The sequence below is a fragment of the Myxine glutinosa genome, chromosome 8, assembly GCF_964187855.1.
Source record: "Myxine glutinosa chromosome 8, kmMyxGlut1.1, whole genome shotgun sequence".
NCBI lineage: Eukaryota > Metazoa > Chordata > Myxini > Myxiniformes > Myxinidae > Myxine > Myxine glutinosa.
Window position 1 is genome coordinate 70,364,434 of NC_136268.1, and position 18,280 is coordinate 70,382,713.

An 18,280-nucleotide genomic window follows, 5' to 3' on the forward strand; every position below is an offset into this window, starting at 1 on the left:
AATCGAATCAATTCTTCCTTATCACATACCCAACGTGTCCACCAAATGTCGTCCAAATCCGCTCACAACTTTTTGAGATATCGTGCTTTTCGATTTGGATATCGATTTGAGATATCGATTTTAGCCCTATCACTCGATGGTGAAGAATCACTTAGAAATTCTCAGAATTAGATCAGGATCTTCACCAAAATCGAATCAATTCTTCCTTATCGCATACACAATGTGTCCACCAAATTTCATCTGAATCCGTCCATAACTTTTTGAGATATGCTTTTCGATTTAGGTTTGAATCGAATGGGTTTGTTCTTGTCACCTAACCAACTCGTCCACCAAGTTTATTCATAAGTCGTCCATAACTTTAAAAAATACGTCATATATCACTTTTCGCCCGATCTCTCCATGGTGAAGAATCACTTACAAGATTGAATAATTAATTCTCATATCCAAATCCATATTTAGATCTTCACCAAAATGGAATTGATTCGTCCTCGTCACACACCCAACCTTTCTACCAGGTTTCGTCCAAATACGTCCACAACTCTGAGATGTCCTGCTATGTATCGTTTTTGGCCCTATCTTCCAATGGTGAAGAATCGCTTAAAAAATTATAGTAGCCGGATCTTCACCAACATCGTCATTTCGTCCATGTCACATACGCTACATCTCTGCCAAATTTCGTCCGAATATGTCCACAACTTCTTGAGATATCTTGTTCACAAACCAACAATCAAACAAACAAACAGGAGTGAAAACATAAACTCCATCCACCTTCTGTGGCGGAGGTAATAAGTTGTAACACTTTGTACATCCATCCTGATATGTAGAACATTTTGAAAAATAGTATTTGTCTGAATTTTTTCTCGTTTGACCTCAGGTGTTGAGCTGTATTATCTTTTCTTTGTTACTGCAGGGTTTGCTGCGTAGAGTATCTCTCAACCTGAGAGGGGTTACATCTTGGCTGCAGACAATGTTCACCAATAAATTGGAGGAGAAATCTACCCTTCGTCCAGTGGAGTGTACGGCGTTGCCTATACCAGTGCATGAAGTTTCAGAACAAAAGGGCAATGCTGCTGCCATCCACATGATGTCGAACACTCATGCGTTTGACCCTTTTGATAAAGGGAAGGATCATGGAAGAGGTGTTGCGCAACTTTGAGAAATTGTAAACTTTCTGCTTGAAATGAAAAAATCAAGGAGCTGATACTCTCGGTCCCCCATCTTTTGGGTGGTATGAGGAATAGATCTGTGTAATTTGAAAGCTAAATCTTGAACGGTTTTTGAAATATCACGTCCACAAGCCAAGTTACCAAAATGGTTGCCATGGTAAAATAATTTAACCAATCACCGCCGCGATCTAATCAGGGTGAGATAATGTCTTGAGGAATACATGTCTGCAATATGAAAGCTAAATGTTCAACGGTTTTTGAAATATCGCGTACACAATGTACATGGACAGTATGATCAGTCTGTCGGTCAGACGGAGCTCATTTTAATGTTCCCGTCTCCGACCTCGTCGGAAGCCTGGCACCTAAAATGAATACCTGTATTTACGAAATTGCTGTTTTAAAACCATTTTACACGCGTCATTCTTTCCATTCTCAGAGATGCAAGATTCTGCTGTCATCCTGCCCTTATCGCATGCTGATGCTCTTGCAAGCTGGACACGCTACGATGAGAAGAACTTTTCTCAATCCAACCAATGCGATAAATCTTCAATAAAACAAATTTACAATAACTCGATTGAAATTTCTCCAAGTGAAAATGCTAAAGGCTTGTTCGCGCACGATGTTGGCGAAGACGATAACATCTCTACCACAAGTGGCTTCTCCTCCAGGAATTCTGATAGAGGTTGGTTGTTTTGCGTTCTAGTTGGTTGTCAAGATGTATCTCCGCTGTCCATCTTCCCTTTTTCTTTAGGGTATTATTGATTTGTTCTTCTACAGTGCTGGTTTTTTTTTTTAAATGTGTTTATGTAATATATAGATGGACCAAAAGATTTGTGAGGAAGGCCATATGAAAAGCAGATGTGTTAGTAGCTGAGACTCCTATTGCTACTTATGCCATGTGATGATGAATTATTAACTTAGAGTATTCCATAAGTAGTCGACTATTTATGATGTGCGTAAAAATTGCGATTTGTAATCACCATTATTGCTTAGTAACATGCTGTACCATTGAGTACGATGAGGTGAGTGCTGCTCTTTCTGTAAGGCCTCTTGTTTGTTGTATACTAGACGATAAGACCCGTCACTTCGCTGGTGGTCCAGCTGGTCTTCGCTGGTCCAGCCTGGTGTTAGCTTAGCGGTTAGGGTGCCGGCTTGGGATCCTAGGATCCTGGGTTCGAATCCCGGTCGATCGCTGAATTAACGCCAGGGGGGTTGACTCAGCCTGTCATCCTTCCGAGGTCGGCAAATTGAGTACCAGCTTGCTGGGATGAATGATCACGGTGTGTAACCAGATTTAGAATAGGTACACCGTATCCCTGCGCATCGTAAGAGCGTGACCAAGGGTTGGCGTCAGGAAGGGCATCCGGCCATAAAAACATTGCCTCAAACAGGGAACCATGATTGCCATGGGGCCCGCAAGGCTAACCCCCTCTCTAGCGGGGAAAAATGGCCTTAAAACGATCATTCATTCATTCACTTCGCTGACCGGAACAGCAATATTGCATGTAGAGATAGATTTTACGTATGCTTTAAAAGGCGGTGTATAATCAGAAATACTGTTTGATAGGGTGAATATTGAAGTATCGAGTAATAGCAAGAATTTTGTGAATCTAATCGATTTGAGAAATGGGATTGAATGAGACAACATTATTATAAATGAAGAATATGGAGGAAGAGTTCGTGTTTTAAACTGCAAATTGAAACCGGCCCAACTATCATAATGTTGCTCAACTATATCGTACTGTTTGCAGATTGCCTAGCATTTGATTGATAATGCTGCCGATTGTGTAGGGGGTACCGTTATTGCTTGATTAGGACAATTGTCGACAGACACAAACGCATGCACACCGCGGCCGAGCTCCTTTTGTATACTGGATTAAACCTTGCAGTAAGGCCGATTTAGGGTGCTGACTGCTGAGGGACTCAACAATCTTCATGGATGAAGAGCATTTTGAAAAACCGTGATGTTTTGCTGCAGGAAAACACTCCAGAGATCACATCCACAGATCAGGAAAACACTCCACAGTAACACATAACCACATCAGTGGTTACGCAAACGTCTTAATTGGTGATTGCAACGTTTATAGTTATCTAGTTCCGTCAAGTCATGTCCAACTTCCGGTGGCATTCATAATCCGATTTCTCCAAACATGCTATTCTGCACTGCTTCCCGAAGTTCTGGCAGACAGCTTGGTTGCAGCCTTTACCCCATCCATCAGGCACATCCAAGGTCTGTCTCTTCTTCTTCTTATTCTTCTTCTTCTTCCCTCATCCATACCCAGCATGGTTGACTTTTTTTTTTTTTTTTTTTTTTTTTTTTTGTATACTGAATCGAGGCTCGTGAAAGAGCTACCATTTATTTCACAAACAAATCAACCAGACAAACAAAATATACAAAAATAGGGAGCGGAAGACAAGATGGGGAGAGAAGGGGAAGCACACAACCACAACATTTGAGAGCAGGGAGAAGTGTGGGAGGGAGAGGGCTTGGGGGCAGGAGGCGTGGGAAAGGGGGGGGGGGGGGGGGGGAGAGGTATAAAACACAAGGGGACCGAAATTAGCGGGGGTAGAAAAGATCAAGGTTTTGGATGGGGGAGGATAAGAGATGGTGGTGAACAGCTGTTTTAAAGACCTGGAGGGTGGAGTGGGATTGAAGAGGGTGAGGGAGTTTGTTCCAGAGGCGGGAGAAAAGAGGAATGAAGGAGTGAAGGTGAGCAGAAAGTCTTGATTTTGGCAGTTTAACCATAAGAGGGTTGCAGGCAGATCTTGTGCGACCTGTAGGAATACTTGGGGGACAGAGCCCAGAGAGAGCTGCGGGGGCAAGGCCAGAGAGGAGTCGGTAGAAGACTGAAAGACCACCAACCTGCCTGCGGTGAGTGAGTGAAAGGCACTCCCCTGGAGTTAGCTTCATCGCGGGAGATTCCAATGATTCTGAACGCTTTGGTTTCAACAGCGTGAAGACGAGCTAGGTGTGAGGCAGGAGCACCAGACCAGAGGGGAGAGCAGTATTCCATAGAGCTGCGGATGAAAGCCTTGTATGTGGTGAGGAGCTCAGGTGTGCCAAGGAAGGACTTCGCACGACAGAGGATGCTCAGTGGATGTGGTTTTTAGAGATGGAGGAGGAGGAGGTTTTGTGGTTTTCCACAGTGATGGAGGCCAGATTTGAAATGTGGTTTTCCCAGGAAAGATCATGGCAAATAGTGAGACCCAAAAGCTTGAGTGACAGAACTTCTTGGAGAGGATTATTCAGAAAGTGGATGGGAGGGTTTTCCAGTCAGTCTTTTCGGAGAGACATCGTAAGAGTGTGAGATTTATCAGGATTGAAAGACATGTTCCGTTTGTTTGCCCAGTCTGTGATTTTGTCCAGGTCTGCAGAGAGTGAGGAGGCTGCAGACTGCCGATCTGAGGGATGAGGAATGGAGCGACAGAGAGTAGAGTCGTCAGCAAAGAGATAGAGAGGATTTTCAAGAGAGTCAGAGAGATCATTGATGAAGACCAGAAAGACTTCAGACATTTGAAGAAGACTTCTCCAGACATTTGTTTTCTGCACCCATGATGTGTCCAAAGTATGCCAGTTTCTGTTTTAGCATTAGCCCTTCTAATGTACATGGTTGTTCAATTTCTTCAAGCACTGATTTATTTGTTTGTTATTGCAATCCATGGAATTTTTTAACATTCGTCTCCAACGCCAAATTTCAAAACTGTCAATATTCATCCTTTCCTTCATCTTCACTGATCAAGATTCCGCTGCATACATTGTAACTGGAAATATCAGAGCATTCCCTCGTGCCCTCTTGGTTTGTAATGTCACATCTCTGTCTTTCCAGATCTTTGTGAATCCTGATATTTCTGTTCTCTCCAACATTAACCATTCATTAATTTATTCTCCATATTCTCCACCAATCTAAACACATCAATCTCAGTAAACAAGATTCGAGTCTTTTTTTAGGTTTAAATAAAGACCAGCTTTTTCACATTCCTTCTTCACTGTCTGCAGCAGTTTCATCAAATACTCATTAGTTTCTACCAACAGAGTGGAATCGTCAGTATACCTTACTTAGATTGTTGATGCGACTTCCTCCAATCCTGACTCCAGCCTCCATGTCATCCAAGTTTGATTTCCTCATGATGTACTCACTATGCAGTTTGAACAAGTAAGGGGAGAGAATGCACCCACGTCAGACCCCTTTTCCCATTCCAAACCATTCGGTCTCTCCATACTCTGTTCTTACTATAGCTTCTTGTTTATTGTACGGGGTTCTTATTGGGAATATCAGGTGTTCCGGCATCCCCCTTCTCTCAACATGCATAATCACATCAACTTGTGATCAACTCCATCAAAAGCTTTGCTATAATCTCTAAAAGAGAGATACACCTTTCTTTGATACAGATACACCTTCCTTCCTTCAAATGAGAGATACACCTTCCTCTGATATTCACTTGCTTTTTCCATGATCCACCTCAGATTTGTGATTTTATCTCCAGTAGTTCTTCCTCTTCTGAAGCCTGTTTCTCAACGAGCATTTCTCACTTAATGAAGTCTTGTATTTTGTGTTGAATGACCTTTGGTAATATCTTTCTCGCACGTTCAAGCAATGCAATGGTTCGGCTTGTTCAACATTCTCTTGCATCCCCTTTCTTTGGCAATGGTATGCAGACTGACCGCTTCCACCTTTTAGGCCATACAATCCTGCTCCACATCTGTGTACAGAGTTGATACCTGTTAAATATTTGATTGCCTCCTCCCTAACTACCGTAAAGAGTTATATTGGAATTTCATCGGCACCTGGAGCTTTTCGATTTGCCATCTCTTTCAGGGCTCTACGTATCTCACATTCTATCGCTATTGGTTCTTGCTCAGATTCTCTTTCTTCGAAGGTTGCCATCTTCTTGCTGTCTCATTTGTATAAAGTTTTGGTTTCGTTATTCCATCTTCCTTTCACCTGTTTCTTCTGTCGCATCCTTTCCTGTTCTACTCTTAAGGACCTCAATCCTAGACCTAAACTTTCCTGTGATCTCTCTGATGTTTTCAAAAAGGTTTCTTGTTTCTCCTGCTCTCTTGTCACTTCCTATCTCTATGCATGCTTCTTTAAAATACTTTTGTCTTTCTCAGCTTGTCATTGGAAGTTGGTAGTTAAACAGTCTGCACTTGTGTTGTTTGAACCCTGTGCTTGCAATTACGAGCTCATTCTCTACAGATAATTATTCCAGCATTCACTCCCCCGGATTATTTTACATCTCAAGTCCGTGCTCTCCTGCAATCCCTGGTGCTCCTACTTTCTATTTTTTGCATTCCAGTTTTTCATAATAATTGAAACCTCTCCTTCAGGCACCTGTTCTTGCAGTTCCTGCAACATTCTATAAAACTCCACATTTTCTTCATCTCCTACAGAAGTTGGGGCATGCATCTGGATGTCCTTTCAACCTCACTGATATCAACCTATCATTGACTGGGTTGTATCCCAGTGCTATCCTTGCCATATTCTTATTGCAAATCACTGCCACTCCATTTCTTTTACACGTTTTATGACCAGAAAATAACACTTTGTAATCTTCAGATTGATACTATCCCCCACCCAAAAAAACCATAAATAAATAAATAAATAAAAAACAGCTCATTTAAATTAATGTCTGCCCAAAATTTCAGTTCTTGCCCTCTAAATCTCTTTCTTTATTAGTCCCCTACCGGTGTACACCGGAGGGGACTATAGGTTTGCACGCCGTCCCTCCGTCCGTCAGTCCGTCACGCAAAGAACAGTTTTCCGGACTTTTTTTTCTAAACTCTTAATGCTAATGATTTCAAACTTGGTACATGGTTTCCTTATGATAAGTTACAGATCAAGTTCGAACTTCACGACGTTTCGATCATTTTTGACAAAGTTATGGCACTTTGAACTTTGGTAATTTCTCCAACAGTTTTCCGGACGACAGACTGCCGGTAGGGGACATGTATTGCAGCGCAATACTCAGAATGCTTGTTACATTTAACTTTACCTGATTCATTCACCTTACATTTCATGTCCCAAATCTGTGAACTTTTGAGAAGCTCTGAGTTCACCTCTTTGTTCTGGTAACCTCAGCAACTGGTTTTCCTTGTGGGTTTGATCCAATCCCATCATACCTGGCCGTCCTCATCCAAACACTTTGCTCTTCCCCAGGAGCCGTTTGGGTGCTCTCAATCCTGAGAGGCTCACCATCTTGCACCACAGCCCTCTTGGATTTCTGATCATGATTGTGTTTATTGGAATGTATGGAAGCGGTTTGCAATTGCATTCTTCCAGGCACTGTCTCTACTATAACTAATGTAACGTGTTACATAATGTGGTGCAAAAGATGCTGCAGCAACGGCGGTAAACTTCTGAAATTCTTTTTTTTCAACAACCTTTAATACTTTATTTCAATTGAATGATTTGTGAACACTAGAACACAAATCGCCTTATTGGCACTTTCAAAACCCGTTTAGCATTACCTGGACAAATATTATGGCATTTTACGTCATCTCGACCAATCACATTTGTCACTCGCAGACCCCGCCCTTGTTCTTGTTTCTCAAGACTGCGTGGGGTATGGTGTTCTATGAACTCGCTAGTTATGTGATTTGCTTGATGTGTGTACCATAGAATGAAGGTTCTTTGGGAACAATCTTTCTTGGCACCTCTGATAGGGCAGTTGTTTCCAAAAATGTAGCACAATCTCCTGTGGTATGGTAATAGTTTCTGGCCTGGTGTCTAAATATTTGCCTCTAGTAAAGTTTGGTACTCTGGATGAGCGGCATACATTTTATAAAACTTGCATAAAAACCATTAAATATCCATCGTGGTGATCTATCAAGTTTTCACGATGCAAGTTTGCTTTTTGAATCCCCCTTCCAACCTAACTGAAAAACTTTCCAACACAAGTTGATACCGAAAAAAACTCTTAGACTGGCACACTGCGTGCCCCCCCCCCCCAACCCCTTGCATATTTTTTTTGTTCCTCGATTTCAGATAAATGTCCTTTCTGTGAAGCTCTTGAGACTCATGCATATATTTTCTTCGTCGCACCAAAATAATATATCTGGTTAACTCTATCCTTGCTTCAGCAAATAAATCCATTCATTTTACTAGAAAAATGAATTTTGAAAAATCCTCAAAGGAATGCAGAGGTGACACCTTGGCCATGTTCAAGGGCCTACTATTGCTTTTTTAACATTGATATGCTCTGTTGTTTAACTTTTAACAGATTGTGACACTGTAGCTTCCTGGCCTTGGAAGATTCAGAATGGCATACATGGAAGTGTTGGAAAGGCTCAGACTCCCAGTGACAACGATATATTGCTGGTTTGTTGAATCTTTGCTTTACATATTCCCTTGTGCTGTGATTCTCTTTCGTTTCAAACTGTTATTTTGGGACCATTGTAAAGCATTATATTTTTCACTTCGTTTTCATGGCCTAACGTCACATTGGGTACAAATTAGCTTCTTTAAGCTGTCTGCTTACCTCCACCATCAAAGGTGGGTGAAGGTTATTTTCAACCCTGTCTGTGAACAGGATATCTCAATGTTGTGGATGGATTCAGACGAAATTTGGGGGAGAGGTTGAGTATGTGACAACGGCGAAATGATGAGATTTTGGTGAAGATTCAAATCTGGATCCGATAATTTTTTTAAAATGATTATTCACCATTTAGTGCTCTAGTACAGCGGGTAAGCTAACCTATTGTGCTTTTTTTTGATAAAAGCACCAATTTTGGCACAGAGGTAGACCAATATATTATGAACAAATTTGGATGTGGAGCCATCGCCCAACTGCCACCTGGCGGCCGTGGCGGCCATTTTCCAAAATGGCCGCCAGCAGACACCCAAAAGACACACAGAAGTTAGATAAAGTTTGCTGCTGAAGGTTTTAGTGAATGTTTATTGAATGTTTTGAATCAAGACATGCCAGATAGCTCTTAGTCACATTTTGGGAGATGCTGCTGATATTAATTAACATATTTAGGCTAATTGCAGATGAAATGGTGACAAGGAAACCCATGATCAGGCATCAAATGCTGACATTCCTTGTGAATAGGCTAGATTCATTTAAGTTGTGGAAATGTTATCTGACCTTCTTCCTCTGTCTGTCAATAGCTATTCATGGACACTGCCCATGCCAATTAAGATGCCAATTAACAAAATTATTAACACAATTATGCTAATTACGTCGATAATACAACAACAATAACAGAACCAGATAGTGATAATTATGGTGGCTTGCTCTCATCAGATCAATCCTGGGCAAGTCAAATGTTATATACTTCTGTGGTCAAGGGACACTACTACATTTAATTATCATGTTAATTAACACATAATCTGCTAAATGCAATATGCAGATCACTGTTTTACAGTACCTGTGTACTGTCTGGAACAGTCAGAATCTTCATCTTAAGTTTGCGAGTTCAATTCTGAGAGCACTCCCCGTCGCAAGCACACAGTGGTGTGCATTCCAGACTGGCCTTCTTGCACTTGCACCTCTTGATGCAGCCAATCTGGCATTTGCAGGAGACAAGCTCCCGGCAGACCTTGGATGCCTCGGGGAGCGTTGTCCAGAGAGGTTCGTACATGTCGCTGGTCTTGATTCAACCCCAGTCGGTTGGTGATGGCAATGTTGGTGCAGGAACCAGGGCCTGACCCCAGACATGTCCGCCCTGGTATATTGCTCGTCGGATGTGCTGCTTCAGGGCTGCACTTGTCGGTGGGATCAGCTGGACATTGCTCTTCTTTGCAAACAGTTTGCGGCGTGCCTTGTCGATATCGGTTGCGGTGCTTGTTCTGTCGTAAAGCAGGATGACGAACCTCTCTGGTGTGCATGGCATCTTCATCAATATGATCCGGTGCAGTGGAGAGGTCAGTGAGTGTCTGGGTCAGCTGAGGTAGAGCTGTCCACACTGCCCATGCTGTCCTCTTGCCATGTCCGGCGAAGCAGGAGACCATGTCGCAGCCCGTCAAAGCATGAAACATCGGTAGTGCCTGTGCTTTCTCAGGGCCCAGAGCCCGCGCCATCTCATGGGCTGCCAAGAACCGGAAAGCCTTGCCCGTGCCGAAGGACACCCACACTTCGGCTTCCTCCTCCAGGGTGCGTGCCAGAGCCACTGCCAGGACAACAACATCAGTGTCAACTGTGCGGATGAGGATCTTCTTGTGGCCATTGTGAGCAGCGTGGGCGGCATGCAACATCATGCGGCTGTCGGCTTCTTTGTGGTTGCAAGGAGCCAGGGCTGCAGTATCTAGGAGCGGTGGCTTGCTCAAGACATCATCTCCTTCAGTGATGACCAGCTCCTTGTCTGCAAGCTGGAATGAGTCGTGGAGGACGCCAGAGAGGAAGCTGAACAGCTCAGTTGTTCTCGTCGAATCTGAGGAAGCTGGCCCAGTTCCCGGGGATCGTTGCACCACCCACCACCCATCTTCTCACCCCTTTTCCGCGCTTGGCTCTTGCTGTACCCTTCAACGAGTCTGTATTGTAGCGGTCCCATTCCAGGTCCAGTCGCGTGGCTTGATGGAGTTTTGAGAGTATGTCGGGCACAAAGACCTGCTGTGCATACTCGTTGAAGCTTTTTGCTGTAGCTGGCTTCAGCATCTGGATGATGACCGCTCCATCTAGCACAATGCAGCTGGTTGGAGGAACCTCAGACTTCGGCTGACTGAGGTCTACTAGACAAGCGAGAAGATCACTCTTGACACCCAGCCGGATGCCACCGCCAGCTGATAGTGCAGGGGGGCAGGCTTGGTTTTCATGTTGGAAGAATTCCTCTAGATTCCCATCCCGGTTCTGGCACCCGATATACAGACGAGAGAACAGGTCCACGTCATTCTTGAGGGATTTCATCTGCTGCTTGCCCTTTCCCGGAGGTTTTGAAGCAGGCTGACCGAAGATTTTCAGCTTGTTTCTGTGGATGGCATCTCCTATGGGTTTCGTTCTCTCCACCAGGCGTTCTCTGACGAAGTTGTCAAACTGCAGCTGACCCACTTCGTGTGCATGACGGAGGGCGTCTACAGCTCCAGGTGGCGCGATCTCCTTGGTGTCGAGTACCAGCAGATCTTGACTCTCCTCTTCAAATGGATTCCCGAAGTCTTCCATCACGTTGACCATCGACTGTACATCTTTCAGGAAAGCAGTCTGCACACTTGCTGACTGGTCATGGTGCCTTGTGTCTTGTGGTCTGTTCCCCAGGTCAGTTTCATCGTGGAACTGTTCGATGAGCGTGGCAACCTCTGGTCCTGCCACCATCCACCGTTGTAGAGCGCTGGGGTTGTCAGTCAGGCCCACTGCACCTCCGTCTCCTTTGATGGCAGCATTGTTCTGCTCGTGGGCCTGATCGACGGGGATGGCGGAGAACGACCTGTTCGTCTTCTGGACAGTGAAGTTCCCAGCTCGGAATTCCTGGGCTATTTCAGGGTGTGTCGTCGGCGGTTCCACCATGTCTCGCAGATGCACAGGAATCCAGCGCGCGTAGTTGGTGTGATCCAGGGCATGGAACCACACTGCTAGTTCTGGCAGGGCATCTAGGTACATTGCAAACGACGCTTGGCGCAGAGAGCGCACGTACACCAGGACCGTCACCTCCAGTTGCAGGACAGTTGCACGCTGTTGAACTTGAGGAGCTGGGCGATGCTCAGTGCCGCTGGTGTTGTGCTTTTACTCTGGTGCTTGATACTGGGACCTTCCAAGATCATATTGACCAAGGCAAGCAGCATGGGTGGCACGGAGTCCTGTTGGCATCCTGCAGGAAACCCGTTGAACACCTTGGCATCTCCGATGATGTGGCGTCTCACAATTTGGGCAGCACGCGCCAGGTGGACAGCATCAAGGTCTCTGTCCAGTTCATAAGCCTTTGCCAGGGTCGCCGAGGTCTTCATTGAATGCAAGCAGGACATCACGCCCCTGGTGCTGTGCACACATGTTAGGAAAGTGAGCAAGCAGTCTCTGCTTAAGACGGGTCGTGTGCACCCTGCCCTCATGCTTGACTCCCAGCTGTTCCATCCTTGACGTGTATAACTGCGCCAGGTCAGCAAGTTTGAAGACCGGAGACGTCTCGTCATCCATGTGAGCTTCTTCAATAAACACCACCAGCTCTGCGAAAGCAAGTCCTGCTATTACGTGTTCATCGTCTGACCTTAGCCCGCTATTTCCTTAATCTTCCGTGCGCGATTGTACAAGTTCAGGAGACAATTTCGGTGGTACTTGGCCTCCTGTGCAACCATGTCCCCAGCGTACAGTTGCGTCAGGAGGTCCATGTCGTCCAGAATCAGTGCGCACGACCTGACACGCGAGTCCAGTTGGAATGTCGCAGCTTCATGAAGACCAGCACTACCAGGAGCTTCTCCGCAGAAGAAGCATTTCACTCCTTGGTGTTTCGTCTCAGTACTTGATGGTCGTGACAGATATCGAGTTCGCTTGCGGGCAACAACTTCCTCTTCTTCGTCGGCGCCTATTTTCAGGTGCCTCTTCTCAGCTCTGTCTAACTTGGTCTTGTTATACCTCAGCCTGCAGGTCTTGTGGTATCGTGCATTGTTGGCGCTCAATGCTGCTTCAACGCCACTGCCTTCATCTAATCGGCTCAACAGAAAAGAATTGGGGAGCAATCCAAGCTCATTGAACCTTCTCAGATGTCCAGCGAGAATGCTGTAGCTGCTCCCCTTGTCTTGGCATGTATTCTGGGATGGACTTGTCAGCGACTCTGGCATCGTTTCTTGGCATATGAAGCATAATGACCAGTCTGTCTCTGTTGCTGGCTGGGTGGAGGTAGACGGAGCTGCTTCTGCACCACGAGGCTCAACGAGTTTGAAGCTCTTCGACATTGTTCTGGAAATGGAACATGACAAAGTTGTATGAAAGGAGCACTCAGAATCCAAGTGAATTAGGACATGTTCAATTGAGAGATGTTTGTCATGGTTGTTATGCTAATCTATGAATAATTCAATGAATCGATAATAAGATAAGATTCTAAAAACACATGGGCACCTTTCTTTGTTGTTAAGTGCTACCCTACATTAGCAACAACACGCAACATAATGTTTGCACAACATTGCAGATTCAAAACAATCATTTTTTCCTGCACATTTACTTAGTACATCTCATTCACCTAGGGATAAGTCTTCCTCGGCAGCCACATGGCGGAAAATGGCCGCCACGGCCGCCAGGGGGCAGTTGGGCGATGGCTCCACATCCAAATTTGTTCATAATATATTGGTATACCTCTGTGCAAAAATTGGTGCTTTTATAAAAAAATGCACAATAGGTTTGAATATCCTAGGTAAACCGCCCCACTACTCAGGCCAAAAACAATATATAGTATGATATTTCAAAAAAATTTGGACGACTTATGACAAAACTAGATGATTTAGTTGGTTAGGCGACCAGAACAAGCAATTCGATTTTGGTTCAGGTCCGGATCCAGATCTAGCCTATCAGTGAGATGGATATAAAACATAAACTGTTCAGCCTGGTGGAGGTATGCACTCTACCGAGTTCCATTCTAGTTGTTACTTCAATCGCTGGTGTCCGAGATGAATTCCAGTAAAACTGCTGCTCTGGTGCTAACGGTGGACAGCATCGTGGAACATGCTCTCTTGAGTAATGAACAATGAGCCGGCTGTCCTCTTGCAGTCATGTGCCGTTCATTTGTATCCCCATGCATTTTTGAAAACAAAACCGGGAGGCGATGGTATTGTAATCGACTCTGTCTATCTGTCTTTCCGTCCATCATGCTATCTGCTCTTAAATGGTGGTGCAGAAATCACCAAACTTAGTAGTTGTAATCACCACATGGCAAGAAGGTGCAGGATGTCCGCCAACATCACTGCATTACAGAAGAAAGTTGCAAAAACTGATCCCCTTAACGACGGACGTATTGGTTTACTTACATTCATCAGCAAGGTCATGGAATCCATCATCGCAGTTGATAGGAACTCCTTCCCTTTTTTTTTTTTTTTTTTTTTTTTTTTGGTATACAGGATCGAGGCTCGTGAAAGAGCTAACATTTATCACACAAAAAATCAAACAGACACACAAAACGTATAATAAGGGTAGTGGTAGACAAGATGAGGAGAGAAGGGGAAGCACACAAACACAACATTTGAGAGCAGGGACATCGGGAGATTTGTGGGAGGGCTTGGGGGGAGGAGGCGTGGGAAGGGGGTGAGGGGTGGGAGAAGTATAAAACACAAGGACACTTTCTCCAACAACCTCATCTCGGATCATCAAATTGGATTCAGACGAGGTCACTCCACCTTGGACATACTGCTTCTACTCTTTCAACAATGGATTGACGCCCTTAATGTCAGATATGAGATCAGGGCCGTCTCTCTGGACATATCTCAAGCTTTTGATACAGCCTGGTATCCCACCTTACACTCCAAACTGTCTGCGTATAGCATCAAAGGCTTACTGACTTCTTCTACTCTCGTAGCCAACGTGTGGCTCTCAACAGAATCCTTTCATCTTCTCTCTTTGTCAAGGCTAGTATGTCCTCAGGCAGTGTTCTGGGCTTGGTCCTATTCCTGATCTTCATCATTGTTGCTCTCTAATAACTCTCTGGAAAATCCCCTTTATCTATTTGCTGGTGACATCCTTCAGCCTTCAGAGAGGCAGGCTGTAGCCTCTTCCCTCTTCAGACTATGACAAAATCACCAGCTGGTCAAACACTTGGTCTATGTCTTTAAATCTTGACAAATCTCACATTCTCACTATCTCTGCAAAAAGGACCGTCTGGCAAACCCTCTGATATACGTTCTTAACAATCCTCTTTAGGAAGTTCAGTCATTCAAACTCTTGGGTCTCGCTGTGAGCCATGATCTTTATTGGGTGAACCACATTTCAAAGTTGGCCTCCAAAGCCAGCCGATGACTGGGCATCCTCTATCGTACAAAGTCCTTCCTTGGAACATGTGAACTCCTATCCACCTACAAGGCCTTCACCCACAGCTTGATGGACTACTGCTTTCCCCTATGGGCTGGCTCCCCTGCCTCACATCTTGCTCAGCCTGACGCTGTGGAAACCAAGGCCTTCAAGGCCATTGGAATCTCCTGCAATGAACCTGTCTATGGGCCACCACTTTTGCCATCACAGACAGGTTGGTGGTCTCTGTATTATACTGCCTCCTTTCTGGCTTTGCACCCTCTGCTCTTTCTGTGCTTTGTGCCCCCTCCACCTCTCCCACCCCAGGTTTCTGCAGGGCACACACGGTCCGCCATCACCCCTCTTCTAGTTAATCTACCTAAATCCAGGATCACTGCCCACTCCCACTCATTTGTTCCTCTTTTTCCCCCACCTGTGGAAGTTTCCACATTTTCTTCAATCCCATTCTTCCTCCAGATATTTAAGACAGATGCTCACCACCATGTCAGGTTATCCTCAATCCAAAACCATGATATATTCTACTCTCGATAGCCCCCCTTCCCTTCTCCACCCCACCCAACCCCAAGCTGGAGAGCTTACAGGTTTGCAGTTTTTCCCTTCTGGGATTTTCCTTCTGTATCCATATTGTCCACCCCATGCATCCTTTCCTGCTCCCCCATTCCCTCCCACATCCCTTGTTCATCCAAGTCTCCCCCTTCAACTCTGCCATTGGTACCCTTACCCCCACCCTATCTCAACTGTTTTGCAAATTTCTGTTTCCATGGAAAATGTTTTTTTATGGGGTGGGAGGGGGGTTGGCTTTCATCTCATCTGAAAACCATTGTTGTACTTGGTTGCTGGGGGAGGTTGAAGTTGTGTTTGTGGCGAAGGAGGGGTGGGAGGGGTGGGGTGGGGAAGAACACGATGAAAAATGATGAAAGTTAATTCCTCAAAATATAATATTGTCACGTTGGTGTTCCCAACTGTGCCTGCATCGTCCTCTTAACCCAGGTTCAAATTGCATGTCGTATAAGTATTTATCCATCGTTTTCTAATGTTCTTGTAATCCATTGAAAAGTTAATTGATCTCAACTAATGCTTTTGCCCTACATGTGATTTTATGTAAAAGTTCACCATGAGCCTTAGATAAGTGTAATAAAATGTAGCTATTAAAAAGATTTATCAGTTTTGGAGTAGATTTTGTAGTAAATTATTCTGTTAATGTGTAAATGTTACATCGGTGTTTTATTTTAAGGTTCAAATTTTTTGAAGGAAGGTCAGTATGTGAATCTTATTTGCAGGTTAACGGAGGCAGGAAGGACAAATCTACGCAAAGCATCCCCCTCGTGGGCGGTGGAAAGACTAAGTGCAAGTGGCGACCACCCATTGCTTGTTCAGCACCTTACACAGTGAGAGCGATTTAGTATGTGATATGACAATTTTTTTCAATATTTAAAGTGCGGTACTTAAAAAATGACTGTAATTTGCAGATCGACCATGGCCTGTTCATGAAAATCCAGCCCAGGTTTAACTTTGTTGCCATTTGTCTCCGGCCTCAGTACACGGGGTCACCTCATGCCGTTAACATACAATCATCATCACGTACTTCGAGTCCGTCTCGTTTGGCATATTCATCGTTCTTCTTCATCCACTGTATCCACAAATTATATCATAAAAGTAAATAAGTACCAATTCGGACAAGATAATGCATCTATTTGAGTAGTATCCAACTAATGTCCAACCACAAACACACATTTACAAAGTACGTAGCATGTGCATAGCACATGCATATGCACAACCAGATATTCCCCATTGTCATGTTTAAAAAGGTTTTTTTCCATGGTAAATGAATGATAAAGATTGGGTTGGTGTCATTGATGATGAACAAACCCATGGACTAATTTAATCAGTTGTGAATAAAGCACTGGCATGATCGCCAAATGGCTTCCTTGCACATGGGAAATTTGGAACAACATTTGTGTTGTGTTGCAAAGCTTTTAGACCTTGTGAAACTTTTGTCTGTCATGTGACAGGTAAGACTTTTGTTGTTCACTGTGAATGTTTGTTGGGATGTAAATCAAAGTACGTTATTTATCTTCTCACTTGTGGAGATTGTGGATTGCAATATGTTGGTAAAACTTCAAAAAGTTTACATCAGCGTTTGAATGGACATCGGTCTCGTGTATCGTCTGGTATTAAGACATATTTATATAATAATTTCAATGAGGTTAGGCATGATTTTAGTCGTTGTTCTATTCAGGTTATAGAATCAGTTCTTGTTAATGATTTCGATAAAATAGAGGAGTGTAATGTTGAGCTAGAATGCAAAGAAGACTTTTGGATTAGGAACCTATGTGTGATCTATCCTTTGGGCCTCATTGAATAGGGTACAAGGTACTGGGTCAGTTTTTCTAGGCAATGTTTCCGGTAATGAGTATATTGCTAATCCAAACAGAAGGAGACCCAGAGGTCATGGGCGTCGTAGTCGGGGTCGTATAGCTCCAAAAATGGAAAATTCAGAGATAATTGATAAACTTAAAAGGTTTTTTTGAAGGAAAGGTTTTTCATGATTTTATGTTCTGCTGAGGTCATGTTCCAAACAAGTCTTAGCTAATATTCTCCAGAGTTAGCAGGTTCATTTGACATGAGTTCGTTTTTGATTGAAGCTTTTTGTAGCAGGGTTCTTACAAAGAAGTCTCATCCCAAAGTTGATAGGATGCACGAGTTCTTAATTTGTGATTTTCCTAGAAAACAGGTCGATAAGCTTCGACTTCATTCTATTTTTAGGGATACTAGTATAGAGAATTTATTACCCGATAAAGTTAGGGAGTGAGCCCCATTAAAGAATTATTTCACCTCACTAAGACCATAGGACAATCCTTATTCAATTACAGTAAATTTCTTAAAACTCTTAGTATAGATATGATAAAGGACATTTTGGAGACTGGCTGTGCATGTTCGTCTTCCCATTTTTTGTATGGTCCTTGTGGACACATCGTTTCTGGGGGTTTGAATATTATTAGTAATCGTGAAATTAGGGATCTGATGAAAATGGGAGCAAAATATAGGGAACCAGTAACTCGACCGTGGAGCTGCATTAGGTCTTCAATCATCGATTCTGTCTCTAATTTTGTTAACAGAATGTGCACCGAGTTTAAATTAACTGTAAACAGTTTCAATGCATGGTTTAACAGAGTTGTGGAAGTCCTGGAAAATAGGATTAAGTCTTTTAGTCGTCGAAACTTGCTTTCCCTGTG

The 18,280-nt window shown here is 43.9% G+C and overlaps 1 protein-coding gene across 2 annotated transcripts in view; it reads left to right on the forward strand.

The window, feature by feature from the left end:
* The window catches only part of LOC137432584 (uncharacterized), a 66,812-nt gene that overhangs the window by 3,160 nt on the left and 45,372 nt on the right, over positions 1 to 18,280 (forward strand). For both annotated transcript variants that reach the window (XM_068124628.2, XM_068124629.2), the window contains exons 2-5: positions 911 to 1,139; positions 1,603 to 1,848; positions 8,388 to 8,485; positions 16,325 to 16,432. In XM_068124628.2, the coding sequence (XP_067980729.2) occupies positions 911 to 1,139; positions 1,603 to 1,848; positions 8,388 to 8,485; positions 16,325 to 16,432 (681 nt within the window). The remainder of the gene's footprint in view (positions 1 to 910; positions 1,140 to 1,602; positions 1,849 to 8,387; positions 8,486 to 16,324; positions 16,433 to 18,280) is intronic.